Genomic DNA, 19,553 nt, shown 5'->3' on the forward strand with positions numbered 1-19,553 from the left:
GTCCCTCCCTGGCGCAGCCCCGCCGGCCGCATTCAGTGGCGGGTTCCGAGGCGGGCGGAGCTCCGGCGGATGGCAACTGCTGTCGCACAATAGACACAGGTCCTCGGCCGGCATCGCTCGGAGGGCAGCAGGAGGAGGCGGACGGCGCTCCGGTAACGATTCTCCAATTGCTAGGAAGGCCTCCGGCCCTTTCCCAGCCCGTCCTTCGGGAGCCTTCTCTGCGGGGAGGCGGCGGGGCGGGCATCGCCTCAGCCGCGGGGGTAACGCGGGCAGGGGGCGGCCCCGAGGCCGTGTCCCCCCCCCGGGCACCTTCCCCCGGTTCCCCTGGGTCCATCCTGAGGCGAGGAGCGGCCGCTGCTTCCCGGCCCCAACCGGGCAGCGCCGCGGCTCCTCAGGAGGAAGCCGCCTGGCCTGCCCGGAGCCTTCTTCTCCCATCCTTTGGGGTTATTTTTTTCACTTTCCGGCTTTTCGGGGATGAAGAAGCGGCGGTGCGAAGCCTCACGGGTCCTGCCAGGCGCTCACCACCGAGCGCTGTGAGGTGAAGGCTCCTCAGAGCCCCTTGGTCGTGGTGGCGGAGATGTCCAGCTGCTTAAATCCCCCTAAAACACCCATGGTGGCCACGAAGGGCCCATAAAGGAGCCAGCCGAGCAGCCTTTTGTGGTATCTTCACCTTCTTCCTTCCAAAAAGTTAGTGGCAAACAGGATACATCCGCCGGAGCGATGCAAAGAGCCCCGCAAGCAACTCGTGGGTGGGCAGCCAGGAGCATCTCCCGCGCTGCTCTCCTGAGGTAAAAAAGAACAAAAACACGGTCCCGGCGTCTAATTTAAGGCCAAAAACACGCCTCAGCCCGAGGACAAAGCCTCTGCTAACCCCCAGCAGCGGCGTTATGAGTCAGCAGCGGCAGCGCAGGCGACACTTGAAGGTTTTTTTTTTTTTTTTTCTCCTGCAAGCTGAGGAAGTGTTAAAATGCGCGGTAGGTGCTGGCCCTGGGCGCCTGCTACTCACACTTTCATCCTCGCTATAATCCTTTTCTGCACCTTTTTTTGCCACAGAAGGGACGCCTCAACGTTGCCGGGGCTGGCAGCTCGTTGTACGTGTGCGTATTTCCAGAATCCTCTTAGGATTTGTGGATTGATAATTATGATTTTTTCAGTCCAAACTTGCTGCACGCCGAGGTTTGTAAGAGGTGGGCGAGTTATGTGAGATAAAACATCCACTAAAGGTGTTTTATTTAATAGCCAGCAGCCCTATCTGCTTGCTGAGTTACTTTCCCAGGAGGAATTCCCTTGTGGAAGCAGCAGGTGGTGAGGATATCCTTGTTCCTCCCTCAAATTATATAAAATAATCCATATGTTTGGAAAAGAGAAAGCAGACGTCGTGTATCCGTGTTCCTGTTCTCCGGAATAAAGCTCCAGGAGCCTTCCCAGCAAGACAAACGAAATAAAATCCAGGAAAAAAACAAATCTTTGTGGAGGATTAAGCCGAAAGTACCGCTCCTGCGGTTTCCACGGGTACAAGAGAGAGGATTTTGTGATGCTGAAGGCAAATCTGTCCCCCGAAACGTCCAGAAAGCAGCTCTGTGATGTGTGTGAAGGGTTTTTACGAGGCAAGACTCCGACGCTGAACGTTTCAGCCCCGTTTTCTGTTTGTTCTGTGGGCAGCCTGCCAGCGGCGCGGGCTCGAGTCGCTCAGATAACGCCGCGCTTTCTGCAAACAAGCAACGAAGCCGGGTGCTGGATTTCTCTCCCTGCTTTGTTTGCCGAGCGCTTTGAGGCTGAGAGAGGGAATTCACCCTGCCGGAGCCCTCTGCGCCACCCACTTTTCCTCGCCTGGCCTCGAAAGAAGAGGAGCAAAGGCTTGAGGATGGCAAAGGACGCCTGCGGAGCGAGCAGCTCGCCGCTGGGCGTGGTGTCGGGGCCACCTCCCAGTTCATCTGCAGCTCTCCAGGTGCCTGAGGAATGCCATTCGCTTGGCACCTTGCTGGAGAGAACCACACCAGGCGTCCTGCTCATTTTCCCCGCCAGCCTCAGGTCAGTTTAGGGAGACCCCAGTCTCATTCCCTGCTCCTTCCTCCTTTTTGGGGCTCCCCTCATCACATCGCGCCCTCATCCCCCACAAAACCCCTTCTGCGCCGCTGGAGAATGGGAAACTTCCTATTTTTTAAAGCAAAACCCTCGCCGGGAGGCGCGTTGGGAGCTGGAATTTGCCTGATGGAATCATTTTCGACTGCTTGAGCGTTGCCGAAGTGATGAAGGCGGCTGGAGGGTGCCTGGTTTGTGTCACGCCGGGGTAGGCGAGGCCTCGGTTAACGAAGAAAATAAAACCTAGCTCTGCTTGATTAGAGACTTAATTGATGAAGTTAAGGAGAAATCCGGGCCACGATCTTGTTTGCTCGTTAGGTGCAAGGACGGAATTTCAATTTAATTAGAGGAAGATAAGGTGTAAATGTAAAACTACATTTTAGTTCCTCGTTTAGGGTATTTATTAGGGACAAATGAAGAATCCGGTTGAAGGGGGGGTCACAGCAGGTCCATATTTGCTCACAGCAGCTCTCCCGTGGCTTTATAGTGCAGCTAAAAGATGATAAGAAAGTTATTTTGCTCTCCTGGGGTGTTCTCTCCTCTCATCGTGCGCTTTCTGCGTTGGGAACCCTTCCCTTTTCTCCTCCCTGCCTGCCACGAGGCAATTTGGGGTTATCACTGGGGTAAATCCAGTGAAAGGACTCGCTAAACACACACCTACTTCCCTTCCAACAGCCGGCGTCGCATCAGGAGCATCAATTCAGCTCTTTTCAGTATCTCAACTTCTTTTTTTTAATATCTTTTCCTCCTTTCCAGGTGCAGCACCCCCAGCCATGCTCTCCCGGATCAGGGCGGCCGCCGTTCCCTGCTCGCTGGCGCGCCGCGGGGCGCACACGAAAGAAAAAGGCAAACCCTTGATGTTAAACCCCCGGACAAACAAGGTCGGTGGCACCCTGGCAGCAAATTTCTTATCTTCCACCTCCTACCAGCTCAGCGGACCTTGTCCCGGGGTGAAACCACCCCCGGGGAGTTGGGTTTCGGACTTGGCAGGAGGGAATTGAAATTCCTGCCTCTGTAAAAAGCGATGGCTCCTCCGTCCTGCTCCTGCCTTTTGCCGGGAGTTGGGCCGGAGCCATATCAAGGCGAAACATCCCTGGGCAGGGGCACGCAGAGCATCTAAAAATAAGCTTTGAATGGAGCTAGCGGAGAGGGAGAGGCGTTATGGCAATTCCCTGCGTTGGGAGGAACTCCTAAAACATCCTTTTGTTGTTTGGTTGCTTTTCTCTACCAATTTCGCCCTCAATTTCTTTATTTTTTGTGCCCCAAGGCAGAAATAAGCTGAAAATATTGAATCAAAATGTAAACTAAACCTACTTCATCCCATATTTTTAATATCCGTCGTTTCTCTTCCTCCCTATCCTCTGATTTTAGGCTTTTTTTTCCCCCTGTGATGCTTTTATATTCCCGATTCACCCTAAACACTCTCCCTGCCTGCTGCAGAGGTCGGAGGCCGGCTGAATGAAACCGGGCTCGGCGTGTCGGGGGCGGAGGGAAGAATAGAGGGGCGTGTTTTGTCCCCGATCAGATTAGCTCAAGAGTTTTTCTGAGCTATAAACACTTCGCCGTGCCAGTGGAAATGATTTCAAGCCCCGTAAGCTTTTCCCAGTGCTGATTACGCAACGGTGTTGGGAGGCAAAAACAATAGGGCAGTTCTTATTGTTTCCCTGGTGTTAAATGTGGGGTTTTTACTTTTTTTTTTAAAGACTGGAGCTCTCTGAGCACAGCACGGTGTTTTTTCTCGAGGGGGAAGGAAGAGCAGCGAGCTGCATGTTCCCAGCAGGTGATTTTTGTATTTTTAAGCGTCCCCGAGAAGCGATACTGAAGAAGGGGGAAAAAAAACTTCCCGATTTGAAGCGTTTCTTGTCGGGGCAGCTCGGCAAAGGTCACGAGCTATATCCGTAATGCCCTTGCTGCTGCAGCCAAACAATTGCAGGACGCTCTGGAACTGCCATCCGTGGGTATTTAAAATGTGCCACGATGTTTAATCGCTGGCGCCAGGGATTCAGATGACACCTAATTGGCTTCGGGGCCTTTTAATTCAACAGGTTTTAAACCCGTTGGGCGCTTAAAACACCCCCCAGGTTCGGTGTTTTCGACGAAATCAGATAATAAAGCTGGCTGGACGAAAATAAACCGACTAATCAAAATAAAAAGCGGGTGTTTGCTGCTTCTGCAGCTTTTATCAGCTTCCCGGAGGCGTGCGTGCTTTAAAAAGGGGTTGAGCTGTGGAAGGAGATGGAGCTCTTTAATATATAACTCGTTTTTTTTTTTATTATTATCTCCTGGTTGCAGAGGAGGTGTAAGTACCAAAGGTGCGCCCCCGTTTAACTGCCGTCAGCTCTTCTGCTCCCGAGGCACGGCGGCTGGGGGAGGGAAGGAAGGGAACTGCCTGGTTTAGGGGGTTTTAGGGCCCTAGAGGGGCTGCCTGATGGGTTTAGCAGCCCTCTTCTCGTAGTTTCAGCGTGGATTTCAAGGCATAGTGATGGGAAAAGTGAGAAAAGCTTTTCCATAATAACAAAATACCTTTTTTTTGCCGGATTTTAGCACGCGTGCAGCCTGGCTTCTTCCATCGCATCCCACTGTTTCTGGAAAAACCACAAAGATAGGAAATGAAGTTGAAAAAGAGGGAAGAAATCCAAGGAGAATGCCGTATGCTGCCCATAAACACAAACTTTGAAATCGTGGCCGAGATAGCGAATACACCTTTGATTCGTACGAGTGATGAACTGCATTAATTTGCTCCGGGGATCCCTTGTGCAAGAGTGAACTTTGGAATCGAGCCAAAAGAAGCAGTTCAGGAAAAGGGAAGTCCACAAAGGGCTATAAAACACTTTTTCTTTTGAAAATGCTTACGATTTCAAGGTTTATGACCCGGAGGTGAATGGTCTCCCGTTCACCTTTGTGCCCAGTGGGCAAGAGGAATTTGTCTGGGGTGGTATTTATAGCGCCGCTTGCTCTTTGTAGCAGGAGTCAGCGATCCTAAAAAGCTGTCGGCGCTTCGTTTCCTTCCCTTTTTCCTCTCCCCCGTGGCAGTACGTTGGTTTTGTTGCGAAAAAATTGACTCTACGTATGAATTATTTCATTTAGGGTCTTCGAAGCGTGCTGTTTTGTTCCCCTAGATGTGCCCTACGCGTTGTCTGGGCCAGCTTAAAAGGGCCACCTGCTTTTCCTGAGCTGCTGAGAGGATTGTGGAAATTAATCGGAGTGAAAGTCAGCGCTGAATAGGCAGAGAAAGGACACCTCACACCTGGGGGTGCTGCTTTTTCTTTTCTTTTTTCTTTTTCTTTTTGTGCAGGGAGCGAGCTGCAACCCCAAACACAAAACACCCGGGTTTTTGCGTGCTCTGAAAAGAACTCGAGCCTATTTTTTCTTTTCTCCTTCGTGTCGTGATCCTTTCGGCATCATTTTTAAATTCCCAGAGCCTGAAGGGATGGGAGAAATGCCGCAGCTGTTTACCAGCTGCCCTTAGCTCAACATCCCGAATTCTTTTCCCTCCAAGCGCGTGTTCTGCAGAGAAGTGGTTGTTTTGAGAAGAAATAAACTGCTGACGGCGATGAACTCGGAGGCAGCAGAGGAAAAGGGGAAGAAAGTTGGGTTACCCGCGGTTTCGTGCAGCTTCACGTTCCCAGGGAGTCCTTTCACATCTCGTGCGAGGGATGTGGAAGTGAAACCGAAACAGATCTAGGAAAAAGGATGAAATGGTTCGCAAATCATCTGCAGATAATAGAAAAAAAAGGAGAAATTGAGTTCAGTATCATCAAAACTATTCCACAGACGGTTGTCAAAATTAAAGTATCGTATAAATAATAATAAAATAAAGTATTTTAGGGTCAAATGCTTTTCAAATCTAAGCATTTGCAAGTATTTTTTGCAAAATAGCTGATGGTTTTTGTTCTAATTTTGTACTAATCTGAAATGGGATTTTTTATTATTTTTTTTTCTCAATTTAGCTCTTCTGAAACCGACTTTGTGACAAAACGAAGCTTTTTGGTCGTCAGGTGTTACAGTCCCAAGGGATCGGGCACTGCCCGGAGCAAAAAACGAAGGATTTGGGTTGAAATGTGATCTCAGCGGAATTATTAGGGTGATTCGGTCACTTTTTGGGGTCTGGAGCAGTGCAAATAAGTGGGAAAATGCAGCCTCTTTGTGGCTGTGAGCGTAAGGAGCAGACTGGGTGACCTCCCCATGCTCTGGTCAACCCTTTATTTCTGGGAAATGTTTCAAGAGCCAGCTGTTGTTTGAGTCCTAAACATCTGTGGTGGAATCTCGTCGCTCTTCTCCCGTTTCACAGAGGGAAACGACATCTGGGAGAGGGCACCCGAGGACTCAGCGCAGAGGAAAAGCCGTGCTCAGGAGGGAAACCCATGCAGGAGAGCCCAAAATGCCCAAATCTGTGCCCTGGGGCAGCTGCTGCAGGGCTCCCACCCCAAAATATCTCTCCAGAGACACCCTGGTGTGATAACATTTGGGATATTCGAGCCACGAATGTCCCGGGAGTGGATAATGGCAAAAATAAATCCAGGAGAAATGGAAATGTTGGAGAAAAAAATAAAACAGACACGTTATTTCTGACCTTTCTCTCTTTTGTTTTCAGGGGATGGCCTTTACGTTGCACGAACGGCAGATGCTCGGCTTGCAAGGGCTTCTTCCTCCCAAAATAGAGACCCAAGACATTCAAGCCTTACGCTTCCACAAGAATTTGGCCAAAATGACGGACCCCTTGGAGAAGTAAGCACCCCGCCGGCCTTCTTTTGTCCTGCAAGTAAATGGAAATGGCTGAAAATTAATATTTCGTGGTGTTAAATATCCAAAATAACCTTCTTTGGTTGTTTGTTGGATGAAAAAGTGTGGGGGGGGGTTCATTTGGTTCATTTATTATTTACTTACTTATTTTTGAGTGCTTTTTTGCTTGGTGTTTAAGCTTTTTTGCTCGTTTCTTGTGTCGAAGGGGATGTTTTTAGCATCCTGGCACTGGTTTCATACGTGCCTACGTGTATCCACGTGTCCAGCTTGAGCAGAAAAAGGAATTTCGTGAAGAAATAACGTGAAGTTTTTGCTTTGATCATTTTCACCTTGTCTTAAATAAGCGTAAATGTGAAAATTGTTAAATCGATGTTGTTTTTTTTCTTGGTTTCAGGTATATCTACATAATGGGAATCCAGGAGAGGAACGAGAAGTTATTCTACAGGGTTTTACAAGATGACATCGAGCGGTTAATGCCCATTGTGTATACACCAACAGTGGGCCTCGCCTGTTCCCAGTACGGACACATCTTCAGGAGACCAAAGTAAGCACAGTAGATGGATATCGCTGATATTTTTTGTTGTTTTCTATTTCTTCCTTGAGGTTCCTGAGGATTTAGAGGCAAGAATAGGTTGAAAGGGATCTCTGAAGGCCAGCCAGCCTCACCTTTTGCTCAGGAAGGGTTTTTGCTCTTCACCTGGGCTCTTTTCTGCTTCATTGCCTCTCCTTTTCCCAGAGAGAAGCACTCCTTAAAAGTATTTCCTCTGTGGTTTTGTTCCAGAGCATCCAAATAACTGAACAGAAATGCATACGACAAATTGTCCTCTAAATATTTTGTGTCAGTGATGGCAATGCTTCAATTTTAATAAAGTTTTGCTGTTTAGAATTTAGTTTTACGAAGCAAAATTAAATTTCTGATTGTCACCCATCAAATATTTCTTTTTTTTTTCTTTCAGAGGATTATTTATTTCTATCTCAGACAGAGGTCACATCAGGTCCATTGTGAATAACTGGCCAGAGAACGACGTCAAGGTACTGCCGTCGTATGATTCTTCTTTCTAATTATTATTTAATCCCAGCAGGGCTTCTTGGCTAGCATTTGAGGGAAATCTAAGCGCTGAATAACGCGTCCTTGGCAGTTGTTTGACGATGATTGCAAACCAGAAGATAAGAAAAGAGAAAAGAAAAGAGAAAAGAAAAGAGAAAAGAAAAGAAATTCCTTGCAATGTGTTCTTTGTTTAACTGTACAAATATACCTGATTATTTGCCTGGAAAAAAAACAATTGCTATCGCTATAAACTTTATAAAATTTCAGTATTCGTCGATAGCTTGACTTCTGTTTTTTTTTTCAGGCTGTTGTTGTCACTGATGGAGAAAGGATCTTGGGTCTCGGAGACCTCGGGGTGTACGGGATGGGAATTCCCGTGGGGAAACTCTGCTTGTATACGGCCTGTGCAGGAATCCATCCAGATAAATGCCTGCCTGTGTGCATCGACGTTGGAACCGACAACACAGTGAGTTTTTAACCAACCCCAAGCGGCAGCCGAAGATCCTGAGCATTGATACAGGCTGGAAGCAGATAGAGCGGCCCTATAAATGCAATATCTGTGAAAATGGTGTAAAATGTGACCTCTGGGAAATGAATTCCAAGGAAGCGACTCACCCTGCTGCTGTCTTTTGCTGTGCTCTCTTTCAGACCCTCTTAAAAGATCCGTTTTACATGGGCCTGTACCAAAAAAGGGATCGCTCGCAGGTCTACGACGACCTGATCGATGAGTTTATGGAGGCCATCACAGACAGGTATGACCCTGAATATTCTGTACGGCCAAAACTGCTGGCAAGAAAACTTCAGGACACTCCATCCTTGTAAGAATCACTTCAGGATTAAAGAAAAGAGTAGATGGCAAGAGATGCTGTTGTATTTCTGCCTCTGTAGCGACTTTTTTTCTGTGACCTGTTTGTAGTTACCTGTTAAATGCGCACGGAATGGAGATGGAGCTCTTCGAATCCCCTGTCCAGAGAGAAACGGGCAGGAATTGCTGTAAAATAATCGTTTTTTGGTGAGTTTAACGATTTGCCGTGTTCTGTAGGTATGGCCAGAACACCCTCATCCAATTCGAAGACTTCGGAAACCACAACGCTTTTCGGTTTTTGAGAAAATACAGAGAGAAATACTGCACCTTCAACGATGACATCCAAGGTACACCCTTTGTTTGTGTTCCTCGTGGACGTGCCAAAACGTTTCCTGGACAAAATCCGCCACGTAGATCTGTTCAACTCTTTTCAGCTTTGTCCTGCTTTTATAGGGACGGCTTCGGTGGCCTTGGCGGGACTGCTGGCAGCACAGAAAGCCACGGGCAAGCCGATTTCAGAGCAGAAAGTGCTGTTCCTGGGAGCAGGAGAGGTGAGATCTCTTAGATCTTGCGTTGTTTTAGAGACTTTAAGTATATTCTATGTCATGGTTTCGCAGGATCTGCAGATTCTTTGAATTTCTTTCCGTTTCACCGTGCCTTAAAAAGGATTCTGCACCGACAGGAGGGAGTAGCTGCTGAAAAAATGCTATCTGAAAGCAGTCTGACACCTGCCAGGGCTCAGTTTTTCACTTTTTTTGCATGGATTTATAAAAGCAGCAGGGAGCTGTGTAGATGAGGGGAATTTTACCATAAAATTATGATTTAGTAGGAAAGGGAGGAAGCACATCTGTTAATTTTGATGGGATTATGGAGGAACAGGCCGTGGTTTTCTTAGGAAGTTAAATCTGGTTGCAGCAGACACTTCGTAGTGGCAGTACCAGCGCCGTGCTCCTTGGTTTATCAGCAAAATTGCTTCTAGGATGCTGACAAAATCACTTAATTAGCTGAAAAAGCCTCCAGCTTGATTGGGGTAATTGGCTGATGTGCTGGCGTTGCCTCTAAACCCAGCCCTGCTCTGCACCTCCCTCTGCCTGCTAAACTCAGCGCCGTGTGGAGGGAAAGATGTTGGTGACGACAGACCCCTTTTTGGGATCCTTTAACATAAAAACGAGGTCCTTTTATCCCCAAGGCTGCCCTGGGAATCGCGAACCTCATCGTCATGGCCATGATGGAAACCGGTGTTTCAGCAGAGGAAGCCTACAAGAGAATATGGATGTTTGACAAATACGGATTGCTGGTTCAGGTAGGGCTGCACCAAGCCTTAAAATACCACAGAAATACCCATCCTTTACGCGTCCTCACGGCTAAAATCCACGTTTCCCTGCAGGGCCGAGAACAAAAGGTGGATTCCAACCAGGAACCGTTTACCCACCCGGCTCCGGAGCAGATCCCAAAGACGTTTGTCGAGGCGGTGAACGTGCTGCGACCTTCCGCTATCATCGGTGAGCCAAAAATCTTTCCACAATCTCTTTCCACGACTTGGCTTTTGGCTTCGTTTGCTCCTGCTAACGTTGCAATCGCTGATTTATTGCTCCAGGAGTCGCGGGAGCCGGGCGCCTCTTCTCTCCCGACGTGATCAAGGCCATGGGCTCCATCAACGAGCGGCCGATCATATTTGCCCTGAGCAACCCCACGGTGAAGGCCGAGTGCACGGCAGAGGAAGCCTATACGTTAACAGAGGTACGTGGTGGCCACTTCATGATAATCAGTGACCCTCTCTCCTCACGTTCCCGGTGTCTGTAGCTGTCTGGGAATTTCCTCTCTTTAAATTATAAACTTTCAAGGTGTGGCTTTTCAAAAAGCCATTTTTTTTTTCTTTAAGCGCAGCCCCGAATCTGACGGCTCCAGAGTGAGCCCTAGGCAGAAATCACGCCAGCCTCCAGACAAAATCCACACCTCAGCTTTCGGTAGCAAACGCTTTAAAATGAAGATTATTGAATGCCTCAGAGAGATTTTTTTAGGCAGAACAACGGCTAACTACGTGAGGAAGGAATCAGGACCAGGTTTGCTCGTGGTTTTCATCTTTTCCTCCTGCCCTCAGGAGCAGCCTGATCCCGGCTGCTGTGAACTCGCTCGCTAAACCAGGAAGTCTGGAAGGAAACGAAGCCATCACCGCTATATTTTTATTCCTCCTCCTTCTTCTTCCACTAGGTGGCTCCTCTGCAAGCCTGACAGTGCTTTAGTGCCCTCTGCCACCGCCTGTTTGTACTGCGTGGGCTTTTGTTGGCTTCTAATTTTCGCTCTTTTTGGTCTTTTTGGGTCTTTTCTCATTTTTATTTCAGTTTCCTTCTGGAAGCGCCCGTTGCTCTGCTTCCTCTTCATTTCGGGAAGCGAGGAGCAGAAGCGCTGATGGTTTCTTTCCCTTGCCTCCACAGGGACGCTGCTTGTTCGCCAGCGGCAGCCCCTTCGACCTGGTGACCCTGGAAGACGGAAGAACCTTCAAACCGGGCCAAGGAAACAACGCTTACATTTTTCCAGGTATTAACCAAAATCTTCAGAGCTTTTCTGGCTTCCCTGGCTTCCCTAGTTCATGCAGCAGCAGTTTCAGTTTTCCAGTTTCTCTCCCTTTTTTCCCCCAGCTCCAACCCACTGCCAAAAGCCAACTTTTAGGGTAAACGATGAGCACACGCGGGAATAATTCCTTGAGTGTGTGTAGAAGTGAGCGTGAGGGCTGCCCGTTTGGAAGCGCCGTGGCCCCTAATCGGCGATCGTTTTGTTGTAGGCGTGGCTCTCGCTGTCATCCTCAGCAGCGTTCGACATATTAGTGATAAGGTTTTCCTGGAGGCCGCCAAGGTAAGCGTGGGAGCTGACCTTAATCTTGCTGAAACTCGAGGATTTTCTTTTGGTTTCCTTCCTGTCGGGAAAAAAAAATGGGTTTGGATCAAAGACGGTCGCGAAAAATACCAGCCCCCGTTGCAAACGTGGATTTTCATCCCAAAATTGAACGCCCAAATAGTAAATCTGGGTGTAAATCGCCTCCCAGCCTCACAGGACCTGCCTTTTCCTCCCGTCCTGCCTCCCAAAAAATTGTTTTAACTCAGTTAAATATTTAACAAAGCCTGCTACGGGCGCAGATTGTAGACTTAACCTCCAAGAATATTATTTTTGACCGCCTTCTCGCAGTGCTTTAGGAAAACTCTAGTAGTGAGAGCACCCCAACGGGGTTTTCTCGGGTATTTTAGCACGTTCCTGCCCCCGTTCGGTAGGTGAGAAGTTGTTGCTCTTCTAATTCAGGCGCTGACGGAGCAGCTGACTGACGAGGAGCTCGCCCAGGGAAGGCTTTACCCTCCGCTGTCCAATATCAGGGAAGTTTCTATTTACATCGCCGTCAAGGTGAGTGTGAAAAACGAACTGAAATAAAGTTTTCAGCCCCTGATCGCGCAGGAATTGTACAAAGATTTTGCGATTTGTCTTTCTAAGTCCGAAATATTACGGAAGCGTGAACGTCGCGTGGCCGTAGGAAGAGGCACAAAGTGCCCGGTGCTTTTTTTTTTGCCTTCGCAGGTGATGGAGTTTTTGTACGCCAACAACATGGCTTTCCATTACCCCGAGCCTGCGGACAAGAACCGGTACATTCGATCCAAAGTCTGGACCTACGAATACGAATCCTTCATGCCAGACGTGTACGACTGGCCGGAGTCTAAGGTTCACTGATGGACCAGAAGCTCTCACTCCTCAGGCAGTACCTTCTACTCTGCAGGGATCCCTTTTTTCAGACCAATTGAAATCATGCCCGTTGAGTCCTGTAATTTATTTTCACTTCTTTTGGTGGCTCTTTTGCCCTTCTCCCTTGACGTAGGTCGCTCCCCGCTCCCCCAAGCGTCCGGTGAACTGTCCGGATGTCCGGATGAGCTCTTGAGGATGAATTCGGAAAAGGACATCACTTTTCTACCTTCGAGCCCTCCCCACGCTAAATAATTCGATTAACGATGTTGTAGCTGCATGTGCGTGCTGCTCTCTCGTCGCTGCTGATTTCCAGAACCACTTATTTCTGCTTTTTGTAATCAGTCTTCTAATTGCCGTGTCACGCAGTGTTCTTTGTGGCAACAGCAGAGAATTCGTTCAGGAACAAAAGAAGGGGGCGGCTTACGACGAATTGAGGTCTGGTAGGCTTTCTGTGTTGTCTGCTACTCTCTGTACCTCTTTGGACATGATCTCTGGCCTAGCCTCCGATTTTAAAACAACGAGAAAGAGCAGGAAGCTTTTGGAAGGCTTTACCTAGGTGAGGAAAGAAGACTGATTATCGAAATGCAGAAAACAGTGATGGGGGGGAACGTTTTGCACGTTCAAACTGTGGTAAAATGCTGTCCGGCGGGGCTCTGAGCGCCCCGTCGCCACGTAACGTGGTTTGCAACTTGTCCATGTGAGTATACACGAAAAAGACCAACACGTACACGTGATGTTTTTACAAAGAATGCTTTTTTTTTCATCTATTTTTGCTATGCCTGTTTTTAGCGTATTTAAATTCGTGATCTTACCGAGGAAAAAAAAAAGGAATTTATTTATTTAGCGGACGATTGTTTTTACCTTCTGAAAGCACAGCTCCGCGCGGCGGCGGGGTTCTGCCTCCCTGAATCGAAAGATGTTGGCAACGCACACTTCCTCACCTCTTCTGACATCCTCATTAGGCAGAAGAGTGATAAAAGGATCCTACGCACTGATCTCGCATCCTGGCTGAGCCCGATGGCAAAGGCAGGGCCCTCAGTCCGTGATTCGAACGTGGCTTTACAAAATAAAAAAGTTCTGCAGCCGTCTCTTCGCTCTGATGTTTTTTTCAGGCCAGGAGTTCATCCTCAGTGGGCTTTTGACCCTCGTTAGGAAAACAGGAGTCGTCTCTAACCTGCAATATTTTGCAGAATTCTGCCTTTAAGGTGCAGCCCTTTTTCCATCAGCAGCTGGGAACGTCAGCTCACACATCTGTAACTGCTTTTCACTCCTCCCTTTCATCTTAGTTTTATTTTTTTTAAATAAAAGATACAGATTCAATCTCAGCTTTGTCAATTCCTCAGCCGTAATTAAGCTTTGAATTAATTACTACTTCTCAGCTTGCCGCTCAGGAAGGAACGCTGCAGTAGGAGGACCCGCTGCCCTTTTTGGGTTCTTTAAGACGACACCGTTACCAACCCTACCGTCCCCCTTCCTAACAGATGTTTGTAACAGGCAGGGACTGCTGTTACATTGAATACTGGAGCAAGGAGAAAATCTAGAGCAAAGCTCTCATTACAGCCGCTTGACAGCTGAAGTTGAGTAACGCAATGCCTCTGGTGAAGGGACGCCTAATTCCGTTTGCAGCTACCTTGACCTGAAACACATCTTACCCTGGCAGCAAAAAGCCCCTTCTGGGTGAACTGTGAGGCAAATCCAGCACCAGACTTCTCCACCCTTTAAATATTTCCTTTCTGAAACAAAAACACGAATCCTTTTAGGACCGCACAGCGATAAGATTGACTTTTTTTTGAGAAAATAAATAAAACAGCAAAATTATTTCTACCTTAGGCACATCTACCTTACACTGCGACTCCGTGCTGCAGTGCTTGTGAGATCCTAGCCTGATCTGTCCAGGGTTGGCTTTACTTTTGGAGGGTTATTGCTTAGTTGAAACTAAAATTGTATTTAAATGTGACCTGTTTATTTTTTTTTCTCCTTTCTACGCTGTAATTCTATTGAAATGTGTGTTCTGCTCTTCTATTTTCTTAGTAAAACGCATTCCCTTTTGCCTAAATTATATTTGGTTTTGTTTCTTCTGCAACAATAATGCTTGACCTATGTAGAAATCACCCAAATCTCCCACGTTTTTTTTACTTTTATTTATTTTTTCTTTAGTCTGCTTGATTTTTGTCCCTCAACGGGACAAAAGGGACCAAGCAGGGACATGGATAGTGAGCAAAGTGATTAAAATTTTTCTCTCAAAAGTTTTTCTGGAACATCTGCCTGTTTCACAGCACTCTACACTGAAGCCTCTAAGGGTCTGAAGAATCTTTAGGTGTTTTTTAACAGGAAAAAAAAATATATAAAACCAAACAAGTCTTAGGTGCAAGTGGCTGTGGCATCCACCAGCTCGATTGGGACGCTGTGTTTGGGGTTGGGGGGGGAAGAGGGGGATATTTGACGTGAATTACCAGGTTTTAGGCACATTTTTGTGACTATTTGTAAGGATTATTGCTGAAATGTGTAAGATGAGGAGAAAAATCCTTGTGTGTGTGTCCCCTGGCAGTTTGCATCCTTCAGAGGAAACCGCGGCCCGCCGGCTGCCACAAGCAGGGCCGGGAATCGCGTCAAACCACCGCTCCCACAGCTCCCAGCTTCCAAACCCCACTGGGAGCCCGCTGCCACACCGCTTGGCCCTGGGCAAACCCCAAAAACCCCCAAAATTGGCGCTCGGGGCGCGATTCTCCTCACGCCGAGGCCCCGGGGGTGGCCCCGCCGCCGGCCCGGCCCCACAGAGCGCGGGCTCCGCCTGCCGCCGCTGGGGCCACCCGCACGGGTAGGGCCGGGAAAGGGGACGGGAATGGGGCCGGGAACGGGACAAAAGGGACCTCAAATAGCCAGGGGAGCCTGAGGGGAGCCCGAGGGGGTCGCCTGGTGGCTCCTGTGGTCGTGGCTTGCATTTTGTTACCGTTACGGCCGCGGTGCTGAGGGCGGGTGGATGGAGGCTGAGCCCTCCCCCACCAGCCGGTCACCACACGGCCCTAAAAACCCCGTTTTTCCCTCATTTTCGCTTCAGAAAAGCCTCAGGACGGCCGGCGGAGACGCAGCCCGGCTTCCCCGCGCATGAGGCGGTCCCATCTGGGAGCTGGCCGCCGCTCCGGCGGATTTTCTTAATTAAAACTTGCCCTACCTGTAGCGTTGCTCCCGGAGGAACCTTCAAAGCCCTCACCGCGGCTTTTTTATATATATATTATTATTATTTTTTGGCCTTCTCCTGCCTGAAACTCCTGAAAATGCTGTTTCACGCCAGCCAGCCGGGGCGAGGCGCCGAGAGGTTGAAAGGAGAAAGCGAAGCCAGCGCCGTGTGGCAGCGCCGGGCGCGGGCTTTGAAACCTTCCCGTCACGCAGATATAAAATAGAAAAATGATTAAACTTTGATCCTGCCTATCGAGAAAGCTGATCTGAGCTTCCCTGCCTTTCCCCCTGCCTCTGCCTGCTGCTGCTGGGAGGGTACAAAGGCAGGGCGTAAGGCCCCAGTCCGGTTTCTTCTCTTTTTTTTTTTTTTTTTTTCAGCTTTGGAGGGATTAATCCCCACAACATCCTTATCTAAAGGCAGAGAAATCTGTAAATCTGCCTCCTGGGGATGCGACAGCTTGAAGCTCTTTCACCCCCCAGCACTGTCGAGGCACCTGAAGGCTGAGGTGAAGTGGGAACGCACCTGAAAATAAGGTACTCAAATATGTCAGGCGCCTTCCCTTAAAAGAACAACATTTGGTGGTTTTTCAGTATAAATACATCTACTCGGTGACTTAAAAATCTCTCTTTCAGGTATCGAGACATTTAAAATGTCGATGGATGTAACGTTCCTCGGGACGGGCTCAGCGTATCCCTCTCCAACCAGGGGGGCGTCCGCGTTGGTGCTTCGGCGAGAAGGCGAGTGCTGGCTCTTCGACTGCGGGGAGGGGACGCAAACCCAGCTGATGAAAAGCCACCTGAAAGCAGGTGAGTGTAGAAAAATTTCCTGAGATCTAAGCGAAATACTCTGCCCTTCGTGCTCCTGTTACTCGAATACTTAACTAAACATTCGTGCGCATCTGTGGATGGGCGGAGGTTGCTGAACCTGCTGTGCCGTAGTCCCTCATGGCTCCGCGTTGCCGAATTGTGTTTGAGAACCAAACTCTTCTGAACGAAGCTCTCCTGAATTAATTTCTTCGGCTTTGCAGTGAGCAGAGACTGGTTTTAAACTACAGATTTAGTGTGCAAGCGAACAGACCGAAGTAGTGATCGCTACTAAACGGTCCTTAAACCAAACCAAAAGACATTTGGTCCTTCTTATTGTGTAGTTTTACCACATGTTAAAAATGGTAAAACAGCTGCCAAGGGTTGCAGTCATGCAAAAACTGTGGTTTTTTTTTGGTTCCCTGACCTCTTTCTGTCCACAAACTGTGACAGGGGAGATGCTGCACATTCTGGTGGCTGCCCGCTTTGCAGAAAAGAGCACCTGAAGTGATAGAGGAAAGCATAAACTGGCTACCCTAATGAGGAACAGGGTAATTGGAATAATCTCTCTGCTTGTGGTGTCGTTTTAATTTAAGTGTGACTTCCCCGGAAGGAGAAAAAGCCACCAAAAGGCTTGGACACCAAAGGACACCCACAAACTCAGCTGGGCCGCGAAGTTTTTCCATCTGAAAACCAATCAGGAGGGGACTGCGAGGTTCTTGCATTTTAAAGCCCTTTGAAATCAAAACTGGATGCTTTTTTTGTATTATTTAAGATCATTTCCCATGCTAAATACGTTTTTCGTTTATTTTTTACCTTTTTTTTCCCTCTTTTGTCCTGATCCCTAGGCAGAATAACCAAGATTTTCATAACTCATCTCCACGGCGACCACTTTTTTGGGCTTCCTGGCTTGCTGTGTACCCTCAGCCTCCAAAGCAGCCCCGACCCCAACAAACCACCCGTCGATATTTACGGCCCGATCGGACTGAGAAACTTCATCTGGAGGACCATGGAGCTCTCCCACTCCCAACTCGCGTTCCCCTACATTGTCCACGAGCTCGTCCCTACGCGGGACCAGTGCCCTGCAGAAGAATTTAAAGATTTTTCTTTGTTGAGAGACGAGATATCTCCCGGGGAAGCCCAGGGGAGAATTCTCCACCTGGATCCCGGGGAAAACTCCTACTTGCTGGTGGACAACGAGCAGCTGGTGGTGAAAGCCTTTCGCCTCTTCCACCGCGTGCCTTCCTTCGGCTTCGTGGTGGAAGAGAAGCCCCGGCCTGGGAAACTCAATGTAGAAAAACTGAAAGACCTTGGTAACTTCCTACTACTACTTATTTTTCCTCTTTTTAATTGATTTTTAAAGGCGTAAAGGTTCAAGATTCATGACTCCAGCTTCCAGCAAATCTAACACTGTGGGGTTAAGCAGCTGAAACCTTTTTCTGACAACCTTTGTAGGGTTTCCATTAAATCAGGGCTGCTGCGCCGCTCTGTAATCCATTCAGATTCGATCTTCTGTTTTCTAGTAGAGGTTTTTATACATTTATAGCAAGGCAGCAATCCGAATTGGTGTAAAAACCACCAATTCCAGTTAATATCGCAGCCTGTTCTGGTACGGAGAGGAATAACCAAGCTCAGAAAGGCTTAAAAAGCACCCTGTGGCTTGCCGAGGTAAGGAACGGCAGCGCGTTTTGCAGGAATTTATTGATTTCCTTATGAAGAACGTAACTTTTCTTCAAAAGCACTTCCCGATAGGGTTACACGCGCTTTATTTTGTACGAGCTAGATGAATTGTCGAGTGCTGCTTAGACCGAGGTCGTGTTTTTTCAGTAAGACGGCTCTAAATTCAGCAAATCTCGTCCTAAATGATTTTTTTTCGCCTCTCTTTGCCAGGAGTTCAGCCAGGTCCGGCGTATGGGAAACTGAAGAACGGAATTTCCCTCGTTCTGGAGAACGGCAGAACCATTTCTCCTTCGGACGTCTTAGAAGAGCCGGTGCCCGGCCGAAAAATCTGTATTTTAGGGGATTGTTCGGGGCCGGTCGGGGACGAAGCCGCGGAGCTTTGCCGCGAAGCCGATTTGTTGATCCACGAAGCCACGCTGGATGACACCCAGGAGGAGAAGGCCAAAGAGCACGGCCACAGCACCCCAAAAGCGGCGTCTGCTTTCGCCAAGCTGTGCGGGGCTAAAAAATTGGTTTTGACTCATTTCAGCCAGCGCTACAAAGCTCGGCTCGGCGAGGGGGACGCCGATATCACCCAGCTGAAGAGGCAGGCGGAGGCGGCGTTGGATGGCCAAGAGGTCGCGTTGGCCGAGGACTTGATGACACTCGAAATCCCCATGAAAAAGTCAATTTTTTTTGAAAAAAATGAGCATTAAACGCGTTTTTGAGCCTTTTTTCCCTTTCTCTGGGTTCCTGAAAGGTGAAAGAAAGAAAAACTTCCTAATAAAAATGCACAAATTTGGCAGGTTTTGAGCTGGAAAGTTAAATCTCGTGTATAATTTTTCCGTCTTCTTCCCATTTTCTTCAATAAAGAGCGTACGTGGCTGTAGGGGAGCAATGAGCCAAACCCTAACAAGCAAAACGTCGCCCCTAAAGGCGGCTGCCCCGTGGAAAGATGCCCCAAAGGCGGCAGCACCGGCCCCAAAAGCGTCGTCCGCTGGTGCCTTGTGGCATTCGATGGGGTTTTGCATTTATAGGGCTTGAATTATCAGGGTTTTGCATTTGTGGGGCTTGGATTCGCAGGGTTTTGCATTTATGGGGTGTGTGTTTGAAGGGCTGTGCACGTCCTGGGGTTTCACACGTGGGGTTTTGTGTTTGCAGTGTTTACATTTGAAGGGTTTTGCCTCTGTGGGGTTTCGTTGGTGGTAGTTGGCGTTTGTGGGGTCTTGCAGTTGTGGGGTTTTGCAGTTGTGGGGTTTGGTAGTTGGGGGATTTTGCACTTGCGGGGTCTTGTAGTTGTGGGGTTTTGCCATTGTGGGGTCTTACAGTTGAGGGTTTTTTCAGCTGAGGGGTCTTGCAGTTGGGGGGTCTTGCAGTTGGGGGTCTTTGTGGGGTTTTGCAGTTGTGGGGTTTGGTAGTTGGGGGATTTTGCAGTTGTGGGGTTTTGTAGTTGTGGGGCTTTGCACTTCTAGGGTCTATGGAGTTGAGGGGTCTTGCAGTTCTGGGGTT

General features: G+C 48.5%; 2 protein-coding genes and 1 long non-coding RNA gene across 4 annotated transcripts; 2 read left to right on the plus strand and 1 right to left on the minus strand.

Moving 5' to 3' along the window:
* The first annotated feature begins 19 nt into the window (after positions 1-19).
* On the plus strand, positions 20-13,729 carry ME2 (malic enzyme 2). 2 transcript variants are annotated; one of them, XM_068664766.1, is made up of 16 exons: positions 20-152; positions 2,839-2,963; positions 6,677-6,810; positions 7,220-7,369; positions 7,782-7,857; positions 8,178-8,339; positions 8,522-8,625; positions 8,916-9,025; positions 9,132-9,229; positions 9,868-9,981; positions 10,066-10,180; positions 10,276-10,418; positions 11,114-11,216; positions 11,461-11,531; positions 11,973-12,071; positions 12,243-13,729. In XM_068664766.1, exons 2-16 carry the CDS (start codon positions 2,856-2,858, stop codon positions 12,390-12,392), a joined length of 1,737 nt encoding a protein of 578 aa, XP_068520867.1. In that variant the 5' UTR covers positions 20-152; positions 2,839-2,855; the 3' UTR covers positions 12,393-13,729. The 2 variants fall into 2 exon arrangements, with proteins under 2 accessions (XP_068520867.1, XP_068520868.1); XM_068664767.1 differs by lacking the exon at positions 20-152 and adding an exon at positions 1,900-2,031.
* Positions 5,342-6,795, minus strand: LOC137846697 (uncharacterized). The gene is made up of 2 exons (XR_011090605.1): positions 6,656-6,795; positions 5,342-5,796 (listed from the first exon to the last, which is right to left on the minus strand). It is a non-coding gene; the product is annotated as an uncharacterized lncRNA (long non-coding RNA).
* A 1,499-nt stretch (positions 13,730-15,228) lies between the features above and the next one.
* ELAC1 (elaC ribonuclease Z 1) lies at positions 15,229-18,871 on the plus strand. Its single transcript, XM_068664769.1, has 4 exons — positions 15,229-16,115; positions 16,215-16,388; positions 17,234-17,698; positions 18,276-18,871. Exons 2-4 carry the CDS (start codon positions 16,232-16,234, stop codon positions 18,758-18,760), a joined length of 1,107 nt encoding a protein of 368 aa, XP_068520870.1. The 5' UTR covers positions 15,229-16,115; positions 16,215-16,231; the 3' UTR covers positions 18,761-18,871.
* The last annotated feature ends 682 nt before the right edge of the window (positions 18,872-19,553 follow it).

The sequence above is a fragment of the Anas acuta genome, chromosome W (genome assembly GCF_963932015.1).
Source record: "Anas acuta chromosome W, bAnaAcu1.1, whole genome shotgun sequence".
Classification (NCBI taxonomy): domain Eukaryota; kingdom Metazoa; phylum Chordata; class Aves; order Anseriformes; family Anatidae; genus Anas; species Anas acuta.